The sequence below is a fragment of the Hyperoodon ampullatus genome (assembly GCF_949752795.1).
Source record: "Hyperoodon ampullatus genome assembly, chromosome: 12".
Taxonomy (NCBI): domain Eukaryota; kingdom Metazoa; phylum Chordata; class Mammalia; order Artiodactyla; family Ziphiidae; genus Hyperoodon; species Hyperoodon ampullatus.
The window spans coordinates 55582650-55604608 of NC_136925.1; the positions used below are offsets into that span (position 1 = coordinate 55582650).

The 21959-nt window shown below is 36.8% G+C and overlaps 1 protein-coding gene across 6 annotated transcripts in view; it reads right to left on the minus strand.

Annotated features, from left to right (window-relative positions):
- PTPRK (protein tyrosine phosphatase receptor type K) overlaps nucleotides 1–21959 on the minus strand; it is a gene marked incomplete at its 3' end in the record, with an annotated part of 565453 nt that overhangs the window by 214759 nt on the left and 328735 nt on the right. For all 6 annotated transcript variants that reach the window (XM_079716965.1, XM_079716964.1, XM_079716962.1 and 3 more), the window contains exon 7: nucleotides 9286–9579. In XM_079716965.1, the coding sequence (XP_079573091.1) occupies nucleotides 9286–9579 (294 nt within the window). The remainder of the gene's footprint in view (nucleotides 1–9285; nucleotides 9580–21959) is intronic.

Consider the following 21959-nt stretch of genomic DNA (forward strand, 5'->3'; position numbering starts at 1 on the left):
CAGTAGTGGGATTGCTGGGTCGTATGGTAGTTCTATTTTTAGTTTTTTAAGGAACCTCCATAGGGTTCTCCATAGTGGCTGTATCAATTTACATTCCCAACAACAGTGCAAGAGGGTTCCCTTTTCTCCACACCCTCTCCAGCATTTATTGTTTCTAGATTTTTTGATGATGGCCATTCTGATTGGTGTGAGATGATATCTCATTGTAGTTTTGATTTGCATTTCTCTAACGATTAATGATGTTGAGCATTCTTTCATGTGTTTGTTGGCAGTCTGTATATCTTCTTTGGAGAAATGTCTATTTAGGTCTTCTGCCCATTTTTAGAGTGGGTTTTTTGTTTTTTTGATATTGAGCTGCATGAGCTGCTTGTAAATTTTGGAGATTAATCCTTCATCAGTTGCTTCATTTGAAAATATTTTCTCCCATTCTGAGGGTTGTCTTTTTGGTCTTGTTTATGGTGTCCTTTGCTGTGCAAAAGCTTTTAAGTTTCATTAGGTCCCATTTGTTTATTTTTGTTTTTATTTCCATTTCTCTAGGAGGTGATTGACCTATAGCTTCTTAATTCTACCCATGTTATTTTCTTCTTCAGATATTCTTATGTTATTATCACTTAAGACATTATTAAGATATTATTTTACTGCTATTTCTACTTCCTAATATCAAATAAAAACCTAGGACCAGAGGGGTATCCAGGATATTTAATGGAACTGATGCTGTTATTCAAATCATTTTCACCTGTCAGCTTTATTGCATATGCAAAATTCAATAAAAACAAATGAAGCCAATAAAAATAGTACTTAATGATACTGTTAACAGACTCAGCATGTAGTAAAGTACTGTGGATAAATTAAAAGTGTCATTTTTACTGGTTACCAAATGCTTTCTAGCAGCGAAATAAGTCAAAAGAAGACAATTTTAAGCTGAAAGCAGCCCAACTCTATTTAATTAGTTACACAGCTATTAGAAAACGTGCCATAAACTGTACGTATGGTTAACAGTACATCCCATGCCTGAGGCAAAAAACAAAAGGGGCAGTGGGAGAGAGGATTTCGTATTTGTTCAACTTTCATGACTCTTATACTGGGGTTCCTAGCATTATAGACCGTTAGCAGACTTAACAGAAGTTGCTTATATTATAAATTAATCTGTCTCCCCATCGAAATTTAGAATAACATTGCTATAATCCATGGGCCCCAGAGAATTCAAAAGCAACCACACAAATTACTTTGATAATTTAAATTAGGATGTGAGGGATTTCCCTGGTGGACCAGTGGTAAAGAATCCGCCTTACATTGCAGGGGACGCGGGTTCGATCCCTGGTGGGGGAACTGGGATCCCATATGCTGCGGAGCAACAAAGGCCGTGTGCCACAACTACAGAGCCCACACGCCCTGGAGCCTGCGCGCCACAACTAGAGAAGAGAAAACCCGCACAGCACAACTAGAGAGAAGCCGGCACACTGCAACTAGAAAGAAACCCCAGCGGACCGCGGGCCGAATGAAAAAGATCCCACATGCCTCAACAAAGATCCTGCATGATGCAACTAAGACCCGACGCAGCCAATAAATAAATACATTAATTAAATAATAAATCTTTTAAAAAATAAAAAAAATTAGGATGTGAATTATATTTTCAATTTAATGCCTCCATCTGTGCATATAGTTTCCCTATGTGTTAGAAGAAAGGAAAAAGAGAAGACAAATCATCCTTATGGTGACTACCGGCTGCACATTGTTTTATACATTATTTCACAGTTAAGGAACTAGGGATAAGGCTAACAGAAGTGTTAATCCAGCTGTGTTCAGGAAAGAATGGTTGATATTGTTTTCAAACATATTGCTTGAGAAAAATGGTTTTGGGGTCAGAAATTAACCCTCTCATCTCTGGAGTTCCAAAGTGCTTTGTATTTTTATTATATAACTTACTATGCTTTTATTGGTATTATGGTTTCTAACTCTAGACTGTCAGTTCCTGAAGAGTAGGAAGTCTGTCCTACTAATGTTGTATCTTCTACGGTCCTCAGCATGGCAATGTATACAACTGCAACCTCAATAAAATTTATGAAATGAATAAATATCCCATCAAATACACAGTAGCTCTTGAATTTCTCTCCAATCCTTCATAATTTCCTCCTCTACAATAACGTATTATACCATGGATTTTGCATGCGCATTAAGGACACTGGTTGACCCACATATTTGAAAAAGAAAAGTAAATCAAACAATAAAGTAAGTTAGATCATCTATAAAATATCTTTAAAGTCCCTTTAATGAAAGGAACTTTCTTGATTACTAGAAATGACAATATTTCCAGGAATTTATAGATTTCCTATTTCTGATCTACAGTAAGAGAGACATGCTATAGTGAAGATAATAGACAGCATATTTTGATTATAAGCATGATTTCATGGTCTTTCTGCTCCCAGTCTTTCCTTAGCTCTAACTCCTCTTCCACAGAGAGATGACCTTTCTAAAAGCAAATCCAGTAATGTCAATCTGCTTCTTAAAAACAACAGGGCAGCAGCCTGGGCTACATTAGCCCTGGCCTCATCCCACCTGCAGCTTCTGTTCTACCACAGCCCAGAGTCAGCCAATGCTCCATCTAGTTTCATAATCCAATAAACATCAGCAATGTTAACAACTGGGATAAGCATATGGTTCCCTCTGTTCTTTATTGTTTTCTGTTCTTTCTGCCTTAAAAACTCATAGTCAATTTTTAAGATCCAGTTTAAAAGCCATCTTTTCCTGGTGACAGCTTCTCGGAAACACTTTCTTGAAAAACAGGAAGAGCTTCAGTGCTTTCACTTTGCATTTTACTCTTTGTTTTTAGGGCTGTCCCTCGTCACTACTAGGAACTTAAGTGCAAGGCACTGCTTGTATAACTTTGGAGACCTAGTACTTAACCCAGTGCTGTTAACAAACAGCAAAGCCAATAAAAGTTTCTCTGAATAGATAAATGTCTTTCAAACTGAAATATTCCCTACAGAATCTGAAAAACAAAATCAGGTTATTACTCACTAAAAAAGAAAAAAAAATCTATAAGAGGGTTTTACTCTTTTAGATTTTTAAGAAAATTGAAGAACTGTTGTTTTCCATTACTTTTCTTATGGCTTTTTATATTTAGTTTTCTTTTCTTCAATAATAATAGCATTGCCTTTTAAAATTTTTGCTCAAAAACAATAAAGAAGCCATGTAAAAATCATACTAATAAATTTCAAAAAAATTTTAAAACAAGCACTGATATAAGCCTTCAACTGAAATCAAACCATATGGCAACCTTATACTGTTAAACCATACCAATTCTTACAGAGCTGTTTATTTTGTTTTTTGTTTAACTGCAAGGCTGAGTTTCAATGATAAATAGTCTTTGTGATTGATAACTATCTTAGACCACAATAAAAATCAATATATGGTTCCACTTTGCTGATGATACTATAGTCAAAAGGCCAAAATTTAGTTCCTTACTCTGTGGTTTCTGGTGTATGCCTGAGTATTGTTTTGTTTTGTTTCCTTCCATTTTAGACTTAGGAGAGAAAAAAAATGCAGTTTTAGTAAACGTTTACGTTTAAAATAAGACACTCTCTTTTTCACTGCTTCATAGATCTACATTTTTCAATGAGAATTGCCAAGAGCACTGAACTTCAATATAAGAGTAGAGAGTAGCTTTCCCAACTGTGTAAATATACTACGTTCTGGACACCCTGAACTCTTGACTTTCCCTATGAAGGAGATGCTGTTAAAATGTCAGTTAATCATAAAGCAGTGCCACAATGGGTTACCCAGAAGCAGAAGGCAATTTAAAAGGGCAATTTTAACATGCAATTGCCAAAGCAAGCAATGCAGACAATTTCTGATGATGGCATATTTTATTTCTATTTAATAAGAGAAAGAGAAAACTGTATTTTCTTAGCTTCTGTACCAGATGGTATACCCAGAGGAAATAGACACACTGAAAAAACAAGTATGCTTTCTTTCTCTTTGACTGTTCAGTGGAGTTTTTGAATTACTTCCCATTTAAGACAATGTCACATTTATACCTTTTTAAAAATGTATAAAATGCCTGAAAAAGCATTATGTGAACAATAACATGGGTCAGGCTGTAAGCTAACAACGAAGTAATCATACCCCTCAGGCACGTAGAGAAGCATGAGGCAAGTGTAGGTGGCTACAGCCACCAGAGGCTGTAATTACCACCTCTCCTAACTTGAGTAACCCTCAAGCAGGTAATTGCACTTACCAAATGATTTTAATGTACTTCAGAAAGAAAACAAAGACATAGCTTTGGCAACTAGGTAGGACATTTTCAGAAAAGGATAGTGTAAAATATTTTTTACACTTCTTTAACTGTTTAAAATATTTAAGAGTGTATACTTGAGTGTTAAGCACACTAATCAATTGTGCTTTTAATAAAATTGAAGTTGCAAACATTAAGCTATATTTTCTCAAGGAATAATTCAGCCATGAAGATTCAATTTTTTAAAATGTACATCCCTCCCAGACGTCATACTTTCATTTACTCAGGCTACACTCTTCTTCTGAAAGGGGGGAAAAAAAGAAAGATCGCCTATAGTAGGAGAAAGAGGGGAAAAAATTCAGGCTTTTCAAGTTCCAGAAAATGGGTGTGAGCCCCAGTTGCCCAGTTGGCTGAGGTTAGACAAATCATTGTTTTTTATTTTGCTTTTCCTGAATCTTAGATTCACCAGCTACAAAATTGGGATAATAATATCCAATTAATTATAAAGCAGTACCAATCAATACTGAATTATGAAAATCTACACTTGCATTTAAAATACAAATATACTCAATAATACATAAATAAAACCATTTCATTAACTTGCTATAAAATTATTTATTGACAGATCTCTGCCAAGAAAGAAAAAGTTTACTATTGCCAGAAGTAAAATTTCAAGGGTTTAACTACATTAAAATGGAGTTTTTAAGATACTAAATAGTAACTAATTTACTCTTTGATAGGTCCCTAGTAGTCAAAATTGTTCCTCTGTGATACACCAAAATAAAATAAGAATTTCTGAGAGACTGAAAGTAATCATCATCCATTTGTTACTTATAAGAAATTCATGTGAAATTGATATCAGACACATACATACAGCTAAAAAAATTTTATACTTATCTTCAAAGGCTTCTTGGTGGTCTAACATGTAGAATGCATTAAAATAGCTATTTCAAAACAATAAATATTTACTCAACCAGATGATATTAATGGTAAAACACTACCCTACAACATGACATTCTCCTAATATTTGTTAAAATGGAATGGTTTATAGAACCAGTATTCAGAGTTTGCACAATTTAATAGAATTAGAGAGGAACTTCTCCAAAAGTTATGTTTGGTGTCTTAAAGGGATCATTTCCCCAGACTAAGAAGTTTTGTACTAAATATCAGATAATATCATAGCGTAACTTGTGTTCTATTTTCTTGTTATAAAACACCAGGCTGAGTCTAGTGGTGATGCTGGTGTTGGTAGGGTCTGAGGGATCTTAAACCTGGGGAAAGGAATCTTGAAGAGACGTGGATGGACATCATAAATTTAACCTTTACTGACTCTGTATTTAGATATGCAATGTTTATCAGTTATATCCAACTTCTGCTTTTCAGGATTATTTAAAAATTAATAGAATATATAATTGCATAAGCTTTCCCTCTTTTTCTAATAATAGAGCAAGATTAGTAGACATTCCTATAAAACAGTAACCAGTTTCTCTCCAATCTACAATGTACCTGGAAATCTAGTCTATAAGCACTTTTTTTTTTGCCATAAAACCTGCATCAAACACACCTTATGAGGACATAAATAAATTAATAAAGATATGTGACAAAGACTCACCACATGTGAAAGATAGTTAAAAAAAAACCTTTTTACATTTGGAAGTAAAACTACAGATGAGTAAGCTTGATACCATTTTATGCCACAGAGCCCACAACTTAAATGTTTCTCAAATAACATATCAGAAAAAAAGACCAATATTATTTCAAAATGTCAAGACATTTATAAATTTGAAAGCAGCTATGAGTGTAAGTTATTTTTACTCTATCCCCTCCCATACACATAAGGTTATTCTCAAAGTAAAATATCTCAAACACTTTACAGTCCTATTTTTACTTACTGCAGTTCAATATGCATTCTGAACATAAGTATTCAATAGGGATAAATCAATGCTCATCAACATGTTCTTTTCATCCACTTAATACAGCATAACTAGCCTTAAAACACAATTTCATTATCCATTCATCTGTTGATGGACAATTGTAAACAGTGTAAACAGTGCTGTAATGAACATTGGGGTGCATGTGTCTTTTTTAATTATGGTTTTCTCAGGGTATATGCCCAGTAGTGGGATTGCTGGGTCATATGGTAGTTCTATTTTTAGTTTTTTAAGGGACCTCCATACTGTTCTCCATAATGGCTGTATCAAGTTACATTCCCACCAACAGTGCAGGAGGGTTCCCTTTCTCCACACCCTCTCCAGCATTTACTGTTTGTAGATTTTTTGATGATGGCAATTCTGACTGGTGTGAGGTGATACCTCATTGTGGTTTTGATCTGCGTTTCTCTAATGATTAGTGATGTTGAGCACCCTTTCACGTGTTCGTTGGCAATCTGTATGCCTTCTTTGAAGAAACGTCTATTTAGGTCTTCTGCCCATTTTTGGATTGGGTTGTTTGTTTTTTTTTTATATTGAGCTGCATGAGCTGCTTGTATATTTTGGAGATTAATCTTTTGTCGGCTGCTTCGTTTGCAAATATTTTCTCCCATTCTGAGGGTTGTCTTTTTGCCTAGTTTATGGTTTCCATTGCTGTGCAAAAACTTTTAAGTTTCATTAGGTCCCATTTGTTTATTTTGTATTTTATTTCCATTACTCTAGGAGGTGGGTCAAAAAAGATCTTGCTATGGATAAAGAAGATGTGGCACATATATACATTACTCAGCCATAAAAAGGAACAAAATTGAGTTATTCATACAGAGTGAAGTAAGTCAGAAATAGAAAAAGAAATGCCATATGCTAATGTACATATATGGAATCTAAAAAAACAGTACTGATAAACCTAGTGGGAGGGCAGGAATAAAGACAGAGTAGAGAACGGACTTGAGGACACAGGGGGAAAGGGGAAACTGGGATGAAGTGAGAGGGTAGCAATGACATATATACACTACCAAATGTAAAATGGATGGCTAGTGGGAAGCTGTTCCACAGCACAGGGAGGTCAGCTGGATGCTTTGTGATGACCTAGAGGGGTGGGATAGGGAGGATGGGAGGGAGGCTCAAGAGGGAGGGGATATGGGGACATATGTATGCATATGGCTGATTCACTTTGTTGTACAACAGAAACTAACACAACATTGTAAAGCAATTATACTCCAATAAAGATATATTTTTTAAAAACCCACAGTTTCATTTATTTGCCATCTCCATTGGCCTTCACACCAATAGCCGATTTCAAATAATTCCTAAGTTAAAAAATTACATTATATTAACAACACATTGTGTGGTACTGTGACTTTTTAAGGATCTATTTTGATGAAATAAAAAAATAAGAAGGCAGATGAGATACTTAAAAGAAAGAAGTTAGGGCACAAAAAGTCACAAGGAAGATCTCTGGAATAGTAAATCAATACTTATTATTTTAATTTGTATATACCTTATAAGGATTAAATGTAGGCAGAAAAAGGTAATTTTATCAGAAGATATGTGAAGGCAATATCTTCAGTAAAATGGACATCACTATTCATCTTTTTATGTTAGCATTGGATATTAATTTTGGAAGAGTGAGCTACTTCTCAGTTTCCATATTGTCTCCTTTTTAAATTATTTCTCTGACTAGTTGAGGTTGTAGAGTTAAATTGCTTTTCCCCTCAGGAAGTTCATCTACTACAATAAGAATAAGCTGTCACATTACCTAGAATGAAAAAACATAGCTGTACAACAAATTTGAAAAGCAATTTGTGTGATTTAGGCTGAGCCATGGAGACTTACCCAGTGTTTTTGAGGTTAAGCTATTTTTCAACCACAGGATAAATGTATGACACCAATCAGCAAATTACTAGACTCTCTATTGTCTACATCTGAGACTAATGATGGAGCAGTTAAGCTTCCTATTGGTGAGCAATTTTCAATATTAATATATGAAATATATTAATATTTATAATTAATATATAAATATTAACATATAAAAATTGAGCCAGAATAAAAAATATTTAGGGATGACAGTACGTTAGGTAATTGCATGGATTTTGCTTTGATCTTAGATCAGTACTCTTGGTGGGTAGCCTCAGAATACTGTAACTGCTAAACAGATGTTAAAGAAACAAAAGACATTTTACAGGCATTTACATTTTCATAGATCCCCATGGTCTTAGTTTTCAATTTTCAGAACCTAAATCTATAAATGTTCAAGACGCATAGACCCAGGTACTAACTTTGTAGGTGTTTCAACATAATGCATGATGGATAAAAAATGTCTCTTTCAACTGAACTAAAAAATTAAACTATTTTCAACAATAAAATAAACAGTGCACTAAAAGTATACTCTAATAACTTAGACAAACTTTTCAGTGGCTTTTAATAAATAGCTAACATTTTCTCTCATTATAACAATCGTACAATAAGGAACTAGGATGTATGCTTTTATATTACTTTTTATTTCACTTTTTATTCTTTCTTTGTGTTTTCTCCATGTGCTATTATTTTCACCACTCTGTTTCAGGCATTAGGAGGGCAATACAAGGCTTAAAAACATAAGGAAAGCCTCTGTATTTTACAGCTGGGTGCCAAGCTGCTGCATTAATCCTCAACAACAGGATTTTCTGAATAGGAGGGTTATCTTACTGAGGATTGGCTCAGAGTAACTTTTCTTATGTGTATTATCAGATATGGCCTCTGCACTGACCATAACAAAATGATCGAGGAAGACAATTTCCACATAGTAGAAAGGTATTCAACATTTGCTTGAACTGCAAAGGTTTTCTCTCTATATAATACATTCACCTGCATCAAGCAGAGATTTTGGACTAAATACGCAAGCCGAGCAAAATTACCATGCAAGAAAAGACTGTGGATTCATAACACTACTGAAAAATAAAAGAGAAACATTCACACTGCCCTTAAATCAGTCAAATTTATGACATACTTAAGGCTACAACTGGAACTCTTAGAATAGTGTGACTAATCATGTACCAAATAATTAGTACTTTTAATATTGTATGAATATTATATGTCTTATGCTAGATTCCTTCACTGGCAGAGTGTCCAGTTCTTCAGTCTTACCTGCACATTTGGTTCTGGTGATGAGTGGAGGTCCTGGAAGCCCCGTCCCGCCTTCACCAGGTCTTGTAAGTAGAACACGGATCTCATATTCAGTATCTGGATCCAAATGCCATAATTTATAAGTTGGAGCATTGACTGCATGGGTTTCTGTCCAGGATCCTGATGTCATTCTGTACTCTACTTCTTTCAGAATGATGGGACCATCACCAATGATGGAGTTGGCATTTAGCTGAATCAGCAAATATGTAGGCCCAACGCCAAGCAGCTGGGGAGGAGCAATGGGTCTTGGTGGTTCTAGGAGAGACAAATGTGCAATCTCATTACTTAAAAATCCAAACGACTATAGTACATAGATATAGTAATATCTCTTGAAGTCTAAAGGCCTAAGGAATAATTTATTTAGGAGTTCATAATAAATACTTAAAATTGGGAAGGAGTGGTCTGGAAACTGTACTTTTAAAGAGCAAATACTTTCACAGATGGAATATGACCCTTTTACCACAAGTTTTCTTTTATTAAAAACATACCTCTCCGGGAGATAAATTTGTAAAGACACGGTAACCAAGGGAAATAAAGAGAAAATATTTAGAGATGGATAGCTCTGATTAGCTACTAAACACCGTACAGCTGATCTTTGACATTCTTGGCGTACTAAGACCTTTACAAATCTCGAAATTAATTAATACTGCTATAACTCATTTCGTTCATGAAATATGGCCAAATATTGTTTTTGTTTTTGCTGGGTTTGTTTTTTTCTTTCTTTTTACTTCTGCAGACTTCCTGTAGATGAAATGAAAAGAAGGCACAGCAAAGCTGAACTCAGGGGCTGATGCCCAGTGCTGACTTGTTTCCATACATCCACCTCTCAGTGTAGGAAAATGAAATTTACATGGAGGAAAATCACAAATCATTGTATATCACTGGCCTTTGGGAGTAGCATGTGATAAGGCAATGCATCAAGTATTAAACTCAAATGTCAAAGGTACACTAATTTAATTTTGAATAGCTTACATAATTTGCTTGAAAGAAACTTTGGGAAACATTATACCAATGTTTGAACTTATGGAAATGATGAATAATGAATTAGAGCATTTTTTCCCTTAACAACAATGAGATGAAATTTGATACTGAACTTTATGGACCCCATAGCTCTAGCTTGTCCATATGGTCTCTAATTAGTACATTGCTATCAGGTGGGATCTTCTTTGAATCTCTGGAAGAACATTTATTGGCAAGGCCAAAAGACTTTAAAGGAAAGTGTTAATCTATAAAAAGTGATAACTGCCCCTAAATTCTTTTTTTTTTTTTTTTTTTTTTTGGTGGTACGCGGGCCTCTCACCACTGTGGCCTCTCCCGTTGCGGAGCACAGGCTCCAGACGCGCAGGCTCAGCGGCCATGGCTCACAGGCCCAGCGGCTCCACAGCATGTGGGATCTTCCCGGACTGGGGCATGAACCCGTGTCCCCTGCATCAGCAGGCGGACTCTCAACCACTGCGCCACCAGGGAAGCCCCCCTAAATTCTTTTGAAGGTATTTTTAAAATGAGTTAAAGCAAATTATATGCAGAAAAACTATTAAATGGGAGGAGCTTCAAGATGGCGGAAGAGTAAGACGTGGAGATCACCTTCCTCCCCACAAATACATCTACACGTGGAACAACTCCTACAGAACACCTACTGAACGCTGGCATAAGACCTCAGACTTCCCAAAAGGCAAGAAACTCGCCACGTACCTGGGTAGGGCAAAAGGAAAAACAGAGACAAAAGAACAGGGACGGGACCTGCACCAGTGTCAGGGAGCTGTGAAGGAGGAAAGGTTTCCACACACTAGGAAGGCCCTTCGCGGGCGGAGACTGCAGGTGGCGGAGGGGGGAAGCTTCGGAGCCGCGGAGGAGAGCGCAGCAACAGGGTGTGCGGAGGGCAAAGCGGAGAGATTCCCGCACAGAGGATAGGTGCCGACCGGCACTCACCAGCCCGAGAGGCTTGTCTGCTCACCCGCCGGGGCGGGCAGGGTCTGGGAGCTGAGGCTCAGCTTCGGAGGTCAGATCCCAGGAGAAGACTTTTTCTTGCCTCCTTGTTTCCTGGAGCATGAGGACAGGGGATTCAGAGCGCCGCTTAAAGGAGCTCCAGAGACGGGGGCGAGCTGCGGCTAACAGCGCGGACCCCAGAGACGGGCATGAGACGCTAAGGCTGCTGCTGCCACCACCAAGAAGCCTGTGTGCGAGCACAGGTCACTATCCACACCTCCCCTCCCGGGAGCCTGTGCAGTCCACCACTGCCAGGGTCCCATGATCCAGGGACAACTTCCCCGGGAGAACACACAGCGCGCCTCATGCTGGTGCAACGTCACGCCGGCCTCTGCCGCCGCAGGCTCACCCCGCACTCCGTACCCCTTCCTCTCACCGGCCTCTGTGAGCCAGAGCCCCCGAATCAGCTGCTCCTTTATCCCCGTCCTGTGTGAGAGAAGCACACACACCCTCAGGCGACCTACATGCAGAGGTGGGTCCAAATCCAAAGCTGAACCCCAGGAGCTATGCAAACAAAGAAGAGAAAGGGAAATCTCTCCCAGCATCCTCAGGAGCTGCGGATTAAATCTCCAAAATCAACTGGATGTACCCTGCATCTGTGGAATACCTGAATAGACAACGAACCATCCCGAATTGAGGAGGTGGACTTTGGGAGCAACGATATATATATATTTCCCTTTTTCTCTTTTTGTGAGTGTGCATGTGTATGCTTCTGTGAGTGATTTTGTCTGTATAGCTTTGCTTTTACCATTTGTCCTAGGGTTCTGTCGGTCTGTTTTTGTTTTTGCTTTTTTGTGGTATGCGGGCCTCTCACTGTTGTGGCCTCTCCCGTTGCAAAGCACAGGCTCCAGACGCGCAGGCTCACGGGCCCAGCCGCTCCACGGCATGTGGGATCTTCCCGGACCGGGGCACCGTCCCGCGTCCCCTGCATCAGCAGGCGGACTCTCAACAACTGCGCCACCACGGAAGCACTGTTTTTGTTTTTTAGTATAGTTTTTAGCGCCAGTTATCATTGGTGGATTTGTTTTTTGGTTTGTTGCTCTCGCCTTTCTTCTTTTTTTATTACTTTAAAAAGATTTTTTTAATAATTATTTTTTATTTTAATAACTTTATTTGATTTTATTCTACCTTCTTCTTTCTTTCTTTTTTTTCTCACTTTTATTCTGAGCCGTGTGGATGACAAGCTCTTGGTGCTCCAGCCAGGTGCCAGGCCTCTGCCTCTGAGATGGGAGAACCAAGTTCAGGACAATGGTCCACAAGACACCTCCCAACTCCACGTAATATCAAACGGCGAAAATCTCCCAGAGATCTACGTCTCAACGCCAAGACCCAGCTCGACTCAATGACCAGCAAGCTACACTGCTGGACACACTATGCCAAACAACTAGCAAGACAGGAAAACAACCCCACCCATAGCAGAGAGGCTGCCTAAAATCATAATAAGGCCACAGTCACCCCAAAAGACACCACCAGGCATGGAACTGCCCACCAGAAAGACAAGATCCAGCCACATCCACCAGAACACAGGCAATAGTTCCCTCCACCAGGAAGCCTACAAAACTCACTGAAACAACCTTAGCCACTGGGGGGCAGACACCAAAAACAACGGGAACTATGAACCTGCAGCCTGCAAAAAGGAGACCCCAAACACAGTAAGTTAATCAAAATGAGAAGACAGAATCACACAGCAGATGAAGGAGCAAGATAAAAACCCACCAGACCTAACAAATGAAGAGAAAATAGGCAGTCTACCTGAAAAAGAATTCAGAATAATGGTAGTAAAGATGATCCAAAATCTTGGAAATAGAATGGAGGAAATACAAGAAACGTTTAACAAGGACATAGAAGAACTAAAGAGCAAACAAACAGTGATGAACAGCACAATAAATGATATTAAAAATTCTCTAGAAGGGATCAATAGAATAACAGAGGCAGAAGAACAGATAAGTGATCTGGAAGGTAAAATAGTGGAAATCACTACTGCAGAGCAGAAGAAAAAAGAATGAAGAGAACTGAGGACAGTCTCAGAGACCTCTGGGAAAAGATGAAACACACCAACATTCGAATTATAGGGGTCCCAGAAGAAGAAGAGAAAAAGAATGTGACTGAGAAAATAGTTGAAGAGATTCCCTAATATGGGAAAGGAAACAGTTAATCAATTCCAGGAAGCACAGAGAGTCACATACGGGACAAATCCAAGGAGAAACACGTCAAGACACATAGTAATCAAACTATCAAAAATTAAATACAAAGAAAAAATATTAAAAGCAGCAAGGGAAAAACAACAAATAACATACAAGGGAATCCCCATAAGGTTAACAGCTGATCTTTCAGCAAAAACTCTGCATGCCAGAAGGGAGTGGCAGGACATATTAAAGTGATGAAAGGGAATAACCTACACCCAGATTACCCAGCAAGGATATCATTCAGATTTGACAGAGAAATTAAAACCGTTACAGACAAGCAAAAGCTAAGAGAATTCAGCACCATCAAACCAGCTTTACAACAAATGCTGAAGGAACTTCTCTAGGCAAGAAACACAAGAGAAGGAAAAGACCTATAATAACAAACCCAAAACAATTAAGAAAATGGTAATAGGAACATACATATCGATAATTACCTTAAATGTAAATGGATTAAATGCTCCAACCAAAAGACATAGACTAGCTGAATGAATACAAAAACAAGACCTGTATATATGCTATCTACAAGAGACATACTTCAGATCTAGGAACACATACAGACTGGAGTGAGGGGATGGAAAAAGATATTCCATGCAAATGGAAATCAAAAGAAAGCTGGAGTAGCAATTCTCATATCAGACAAAATAGACTTTAAAACAAAAACTATCACAAGAGACAAAGAAGGACACTACCTAATGATCAAGGGATCAATCCAAGAAGAAGATATAATAATTGTAAATATTTATGCACCCAACATAGGAGCACCTCAATACATAAGGCAAATGCTAACAGCCATAAAAGGGGAAATTGACAGAAATACAATCATAGTAGGGGACTTTAAAACCCCACTTTCACCAATGGACAGGTCATCCAAAATGAAAATAAATAAGGAAACACAAGCTTTAAATGATACATTAAACAAGATGGACTTAATTGGTATTTATAGGACATTCCATCCAAAAACAACAGAATACACTTTCTTCTCAAGTGCTCATGGAACATTCTCCAGGATAGATCATATCTTGGTTCACAAATCAAGCCTTGGTAAATTTAAGAAACTTGAAATTGTATCAAGTTTCTTTTCCAACCACAACGCTATGGGGTTAGATATCAATTACAGGAAAAAATCTGTAAAAAATACAAACACATGGAGGCTAAAGAATACACTACTTAACAACCAAGAGATCAAAGAGGAAATCATAAAATACTTAGAAGAAATCAAAGAGGAAATCATAGAGGAAATCGTAAAATACCTAGAAACAAATGACAATGAAAACACGACGACCCCAAACCTATGAGACGCAGCAAAAGCAGTTTTAAAAGGGAAGTTTATAGCAATACAATCCTACCTTAAGAAACAAGAAACATCTCAAATAAACAACCTAACCTTACGCCTAAAGCAATTAGGGAAAAAAGAACAAATAACCCCAAAGTTAGCAGAAGGAAAGAACTCATAAAGATCAGATCGAAATAAAAGAAAAAGAAATGAAGGAAACAATAGCAAAGATCAATAAAACTAAAAGCTGGTTCTTTGAGAAGATAAACAAAATTGATACACCACTAGCCCGACTCAACAAGAAGAAAAGGGAGAAGACTCAATAGAATTAGAAATGAAAAAGGAGAAGTAACAACTGACACTGCAGAAATACAAAGGATCATGAGAGATTACTACAAGCAACTCTGTGCCAATAAAATGGACAACCTGGAAGAAATGGACAAATTCTTAGGAAAGCATAACCTTGCAAGACTGAACCAGGAAGACACAGAAAATATGAACTGACCAATCACAAGTAATGAAATTGAAACTGTGATAAAAATATTCCAACAAACAAAACCCCAGGACCAGATGGCTTCACAGGCGAATTCTATCCAACATTTAGAGAAGAGCTAACACCTATCCTTCTCAAACTCTTCCAAAATATAGCAGAGGAAGGAACACTCCCAAACTCATTCTACGAGGCCACAATCACCCTAATACCGAAACCAGACAAAGATGTCACAAAGAAAGAAAAGTACAGGCCAATATCACTGATGAACATAGATGCAAAAATCCTCAACAAAATACTAACAAATACAATACAACAGCACATTAAAAGGATCATACACCATGATCAAGTGGGGTTTATCCCAGGAATGCAAGGATTCTTCAATATATGCAAATCAATCAATGCGATACACCATATTAACAAACTGAAGGATAAAAACCATATGGTCATCTCAATAGATGCAGAGAAAGCTTTCCACAAAATTCAACACCCATTTATGATAAAAACCCTCAAGAAAGTAGGCATCGAGGGAACTTACCTCCACATAATAAAGGCCATATATGACAAACGCACAGCTAACATCATCCTCAATGGTGAAAAACTGAAACCATTTCCACTAAGGTCAGGAACAAGACAAGGTTGCCCACTTTCACCACTATTATTCAACATAGTTTTGGAAGTTTTAGCCACAGCAATCAGAAGAGAAAAAGAAATAAAACGAAGCCAAATTGGAAAAGAAGAAGTAAAGCTGTCACTGTTTGCAGATGACATGATACTACACATAGAGAATCCCTAAAGATGCTACCAGAAAACTGCTAGAGCTAATCAATGAATTTGGTAAAGTAGCAGGATACAAAGTTAATGCACAGAAATCTCTTGCATTCCTATACACTAATGATAAAAAATCTGAAAGTGAAATTAAGAAAACACTCCCATTTACCATTGCAACAAAAAGAATAAAATATCTAGGAATAAACCTACCTAAGGAGACAAAAGACCTGTATGCAGAAAATTATAAGACACTGATGAAAGAAATTAAAGATGATACAAATAGATGGAGAGATATACCATGTTCTTGGATTGCAAGAATCAACATTGTGAAAATGACTATACTACCCAAAGCAATCTACAGATTCAATGCAATCCCTGTCAAACTACCACTGGCATTTTTCACAGAAGTAGAACAAAAAACTTCACAATTTGTATGGAAACACAAAAGACCCCCAATAGCCAAATCGGTCTTGAGAAACAAAAACGGAGCTGGAGGCATCAGGCTCTAGTGGTATCTAGTGAATAATACTAGATTTAAAAAATAATAATTTTTTTCTCTCCAAAATCACTTGAAGAATATAAAGTTACTCCCATCAAAAATCATGGCTCATTATTGCAACAGCTTTCAAACCAGTTATCAGTAAAATTATATGAACTTGTGCTTCACTACTGCTCCCGTTCAAAGTGGAAATAAAGCAGGACTTCCCTGGCGGTCCAGTGGTTACGTCTCCGTGCTTCCACTGCAGGGGGCATGGGTTCAGTCCCTGGTCTGGGAACTAAGATCTCGCATGCTGCATAGCACAGCCAAAGGGGAAAAAAAAAATAAGCGAAAATAAAGCTAAGATTAAAAAAGATAATTCACATGCTATTTAAACTGTTTACATTTAGAATTATTTCTATTTCTATGGAAAAGTAGTGCTTGACACCTGATTTATAAACTTTAAGTACAAAATCTCTTCCTTATGGTTTGAAAACTGTTTCAACAATACATAGTCAAAATTGGGTAGAGGGTGAATTATTTCCAATATCACAACTGACTTCAACTGAGAAGTTACAGAAGAAAATGTTTAAATAATACCAAAATAGTTTAGAATTTTCATTTATCAGCTAAAGAAAGATAAAGCTAGACAATTCATATCATGAAGTTTTACCAACTAGTCTAACAACTGTATTTCAAGTTCACAAAAGTTTTGGTAGACAAACAGAACATTGATATACTTTCTGAACCTTAAACTAAAATGAAACTGAATAGAGAAATGACTGTAATAGAAAAAATGTAAATATCTTCCCAGACTATCTAAATGTTGCACATATTTTAAGAAGCAATCTGTATTTTGCGAATAAACTGAGCTGCGTCATATGTGCAATGTTTGTTTTCATTCCAGATGGCTCATATACTGACTAATCTAAGTAGGAAATGATGCTAAATTCACAGCTTACTGGGGTTCTAACCCAGAGCAGCAATGCCTCACTCACATTATAGCTGAACAATAACCTGAAGAGGTCTGATATTTAACACGACAGAACAATTTGTCAAATGAATTATAAATAACAAGCCTTGGTTATTAATCTATAAATTTATGGGTATTGTGAAACCTGACCTAATAAGTGTATATTGAATGTTAAATCTCACCCATCAAAACCCTGCACATCACTGTCATGGAAAATAAGGAGAAAACAGAAGAGGAGAGCAGAAGATGGAAGTGAGAGGAGGGGGAACGCACTACAAAACATATTATTAGAAACAAGTGATAAAGTAAAGCATAACATTTCTTCTATCACTTCTATCTTTAAAGAAATGACATGTAAAAGAAAATGAAATTTAAGGTCAAGAGATCTAGTTTCAAAAAATGCATACACTAATAGCTGAGTAAACTTGAATTTGTTATTTAACTTCTAAGCATTACAATTTCCTCATTGGTAAACTAGGCATAATTTTAAGAATTTTAAAAGACTTGACATTTCTAAATATGTCAACAAGCCCTGAATTTGATGCTATTTTGTTTTGTTTTGTCTCTGCCAGAGAGCATATAAATTTTAAAATGGAAAATTAATATTCAACACTAGTGTTTTGTGTACATGAAGAACTGAGTTTGATGTAATCAGGTTCTTGGCCCAAAGAAGGGCACCAATTCACTCTGATAAGTTTTACATCTCACTTACAATGGTCAAGCCAACAAAAGGAGCAGTCCAGTAATCAAAGCAGTAGCTCAGATTTGGAACTGTGGCAAAGTTCAGAGAGGCTTAAAAACATATACATTGACTAACAGCATGATTATAAGTGAAACCTAGCATTAATGAGACTAATATACCTATACATATTAAATTTTTATGGTGGAGGTAAAAAGTAGCCTCATATTAGCATATGCATTTTGTATTTAGGCCCTTGAGAACAAGGAGGCTTATTTATAAAATCTCTATTCATTTCAATAAATTATGCGTGAATTTTAATCAGTTAGCAAATGAACAAGTAATTGTTCAGCAGCAATATTAATATTCTTCATAACTCAATACACTATCAGACCCAGAGGTGTGGTGTGAATAAATCCCAAATGTACAGTAGGTAACAACTGAAGCATGCAATCCCCAAAATACAAGATAAACTTTGCCGATGTTACCAACTAACTTTCTATTAATGACTTATATTCATTATTCTAGAGCTAAACCTATTATAAAATTGCACTTATACATTCAAATTGCTTTGTCTTTTTTACTTCAAATAATTTTTAAGTGTCTTGAAATCAAGGTAAGTCATTATGAAAGTGTATTCTCATCCAATTATTCTTATTACAATGCTATATTACAAACATATGTGTCACTTATCAACGTTGAGTTAATAAAATGCAAAATCAGATGTAGAAGCTATGAAGCTAGAAAAAGTCACTCAACAAAGTAAATATCAAGTAAATGACACTTCTACATTTGTCTTTCCAAATACATGTATTAAATACCTCTCAATTCTATCTCCTTCCAAATTGTTTTATTTACTTGTCAAAGAAGCCTTGACAAAAAAGTATCTCGAGATTAGCCTTCTCACTTTAGAAGCAGGCAATGACAATGCCTTTGTCTCCTAAGGCCGCTGTAACAAATTAACACAAATGTGGAGGTTTAAAATAACAGAAATTTATTCTCTCATGATTCCGGAGGCCAGATGTTCCAAATCAGTGTCACTGGATCGACATAAAGGTGGTAACAGGACATACTTCCTCCAAAGGCTCTAGGGGAGAAGCAGTTCCTCGCCTTTTCCAATATCTGCTAGCTGTTGGTATTCCTTGTCTTGTGGCCACATAACTGCAATCTCTATTTCACTGTTCACACTGCCTTCTCCTCTTCTCTCTGTAGTCAAATCCGTCTCTCCCCTCTACTTATAAGGATACTTGTGATTATATCTACATGCAAGGTCCACATGGATAATCCAAGATACTCTCCCATCTCAAGACTCTTAAGCACATCCTCAAAGACCATTTTTCCAGATAAGGTAATAGTCATGGGTTCCAGAGATTAGGATCTTGTATCTTTGGTGCCATTTTTCAGCCTATCACTGACATGGACTATGAACTCATCCTTCCTCCTGGGAGACATCTCAGCTCCATCTTTTCTCCAGGTGGTAGGAAGCTAGGAAAATAATTCTCCTAGGAAAATTTCCTGTCTAGGTTCAGAGCAGTGGAATTAAGAGACAATAATGTAACTACATTGTCTGGTTTTTGCTATTTTTTTTAATGAAATGAAAATAGAGATGATAAAAATTACTACTCAAAATGGCTACAAAGAGTCAATGTTCCCTTACTATGTCTAAATTCCTGTAAAAATCAAATTCGAATATTTGCCTTGGAGATAGATATTTTCTTATTTGCTATCATTTGTTTACTTAACTGAACAGATCACTTCAAATCAATGTTATTCTGTTTCTTTATCATTCTTCTCATTAAAATTTTGATCTAGTTCCAGTTAAAAAATAATATTCACAAGTTCACGCTTCATGTTGTTTAATCTTCTTCCTTATCACATATTAAATGCTCAAGTAAACAGAAAAGAACATTAGAGACGGAGAGCAGGAGGAGTAACATCAGTGTACTAAATAATTCAAGCATTTATTTATCAGCTACCCTATAATAATTTTAAATGATCTTAAATTATGCCTCAAAAGGATAACAATATAATTTAATGGTACTTGAGTGTTTCAAGAAATTTGAAATAATAACACTGATGAATGGAAGGTGGCCGTTTCTCCCATAAGAAATGGAAAGCAGGTTATAGATAATTAGAAGCAGTGTTTTGGCACACTTAATATCATATGTATGGCAACATAATTTGTTCCATTTTTTCCTTAGAGGCAAAAACATGAAATATATATTTGAAAATATTCAGACATATTCAACAAGGTTTCTCCTGCAGCCACATTTTATAAACTGTAATGCCGATTTATGAGAAGAGTAACAGTTCTTTCATGATTTTCAATCTGTTATCTCTCTGAAAGCTCAGATTTCCAGTCCTAACAAATTCCTTAGGCAGCCACATACCTCTCCTTTCACTCTTTTGGCTACTATCTCATAATGTTTGCTCCTATTAATTAAGTAGTCAGTAAATTCTATAAATCATCTTTCAGATAAATTACTATTTTAATTATGTTTATACATTTGTGCATTGATAGATTTTTAAATCAAAAAATTTTATTTAATATATTAAAATTCTTTTAAATCCAACAATCCAATGAAAGATACTTTTTTCAAATCATATCATTCAGGTGGCTCATAAGCTTGAACTGGTCAAATAAAGTTAATGCTAAGATATGACAAAGTTTGGACGTTGTTAAACCTGAGGTTCCTTTGCCAGCACCTAGACCAAGTATCAATCAAAAGGAGCCATTGTTACCTATTATCATCTGCATGAAAATTACATGGGTGTAGACCATGGAAAGAGTGTGTGCTGTGCCCCACTGCCCATACTCACAAAATTTCACATATACAAAAAACACTGAGAAGCATGAAGTAAGCACCCATGATTTTACAGCTATAGGTACGCAGAAATAGTTTAAATAAAGTGAAAAATGCAATTGAATAACAAAGTCCTTTTTCAATGATATATTATGTATGTTTGTTTATATTATGTGTTTTTTTATCAGCATTAATTATATCCATCTAAACAAGAGTTTCTTCATTCTCTCCCAGTGATTTTCCACTGACAGTAGTTGTTCAAATGATTGAGGAGTGTCACTTGCTTTGAGTAGGCTGGGGCCAGGATTACTTGATCATGAAATGCACAGGATAGTCCCAAATAATGAAGAATCCTCCAGTCCAAAATACCAAAGGCTCCTTTGGAGAAACACCACAATCTTAAAAATAATTCCCCCTCAGCAATCCATGGGTTATGCATACCTAAAATTACATCACTTACATTTCTATTTCTCAAAAGAGTATTGGAGCAGAATTTTGAAGAGGGTGCGAACCCTAAACATGTGATCATTTACTTACACAGGCTTGACCACTGTCAGTGAGGCATAGTTAAATGGGCATGTGAGGGCTTCCCTGGTGGTGCAGTGGTTGGGGGTCCGCCTGCCGATGCAGGGGACATGGGTTCGTGCCCCGGTCCGGGAGGATCCTACGTGCCGCGGAGCGGCTGGGCCCGTGGGCCATGGCTGCTGGGCCTGCGCGTCCGGAGCCTGTGCTCCGCAACGGGAGAGGCCACAGCAGTGAGAGGCCCGCGTACCGCAAAAAAAAAAAAAAAAAAAAAAAGGGGCATGTGAGTATACAACTTGCTCATTGACAGCTGAACTGACGTTTTTGGAAAACTATATATCAAGAAATAAAAACGTGTTTATAGACTAAAGTAATCCCACTTCTGGAAATTTAATGTAAGGAGATGATTAAATCTATATTTAGAAGAGCAAAAAATTAAGCAATCAAAATATTCTACAATAGGAAAATGGTGA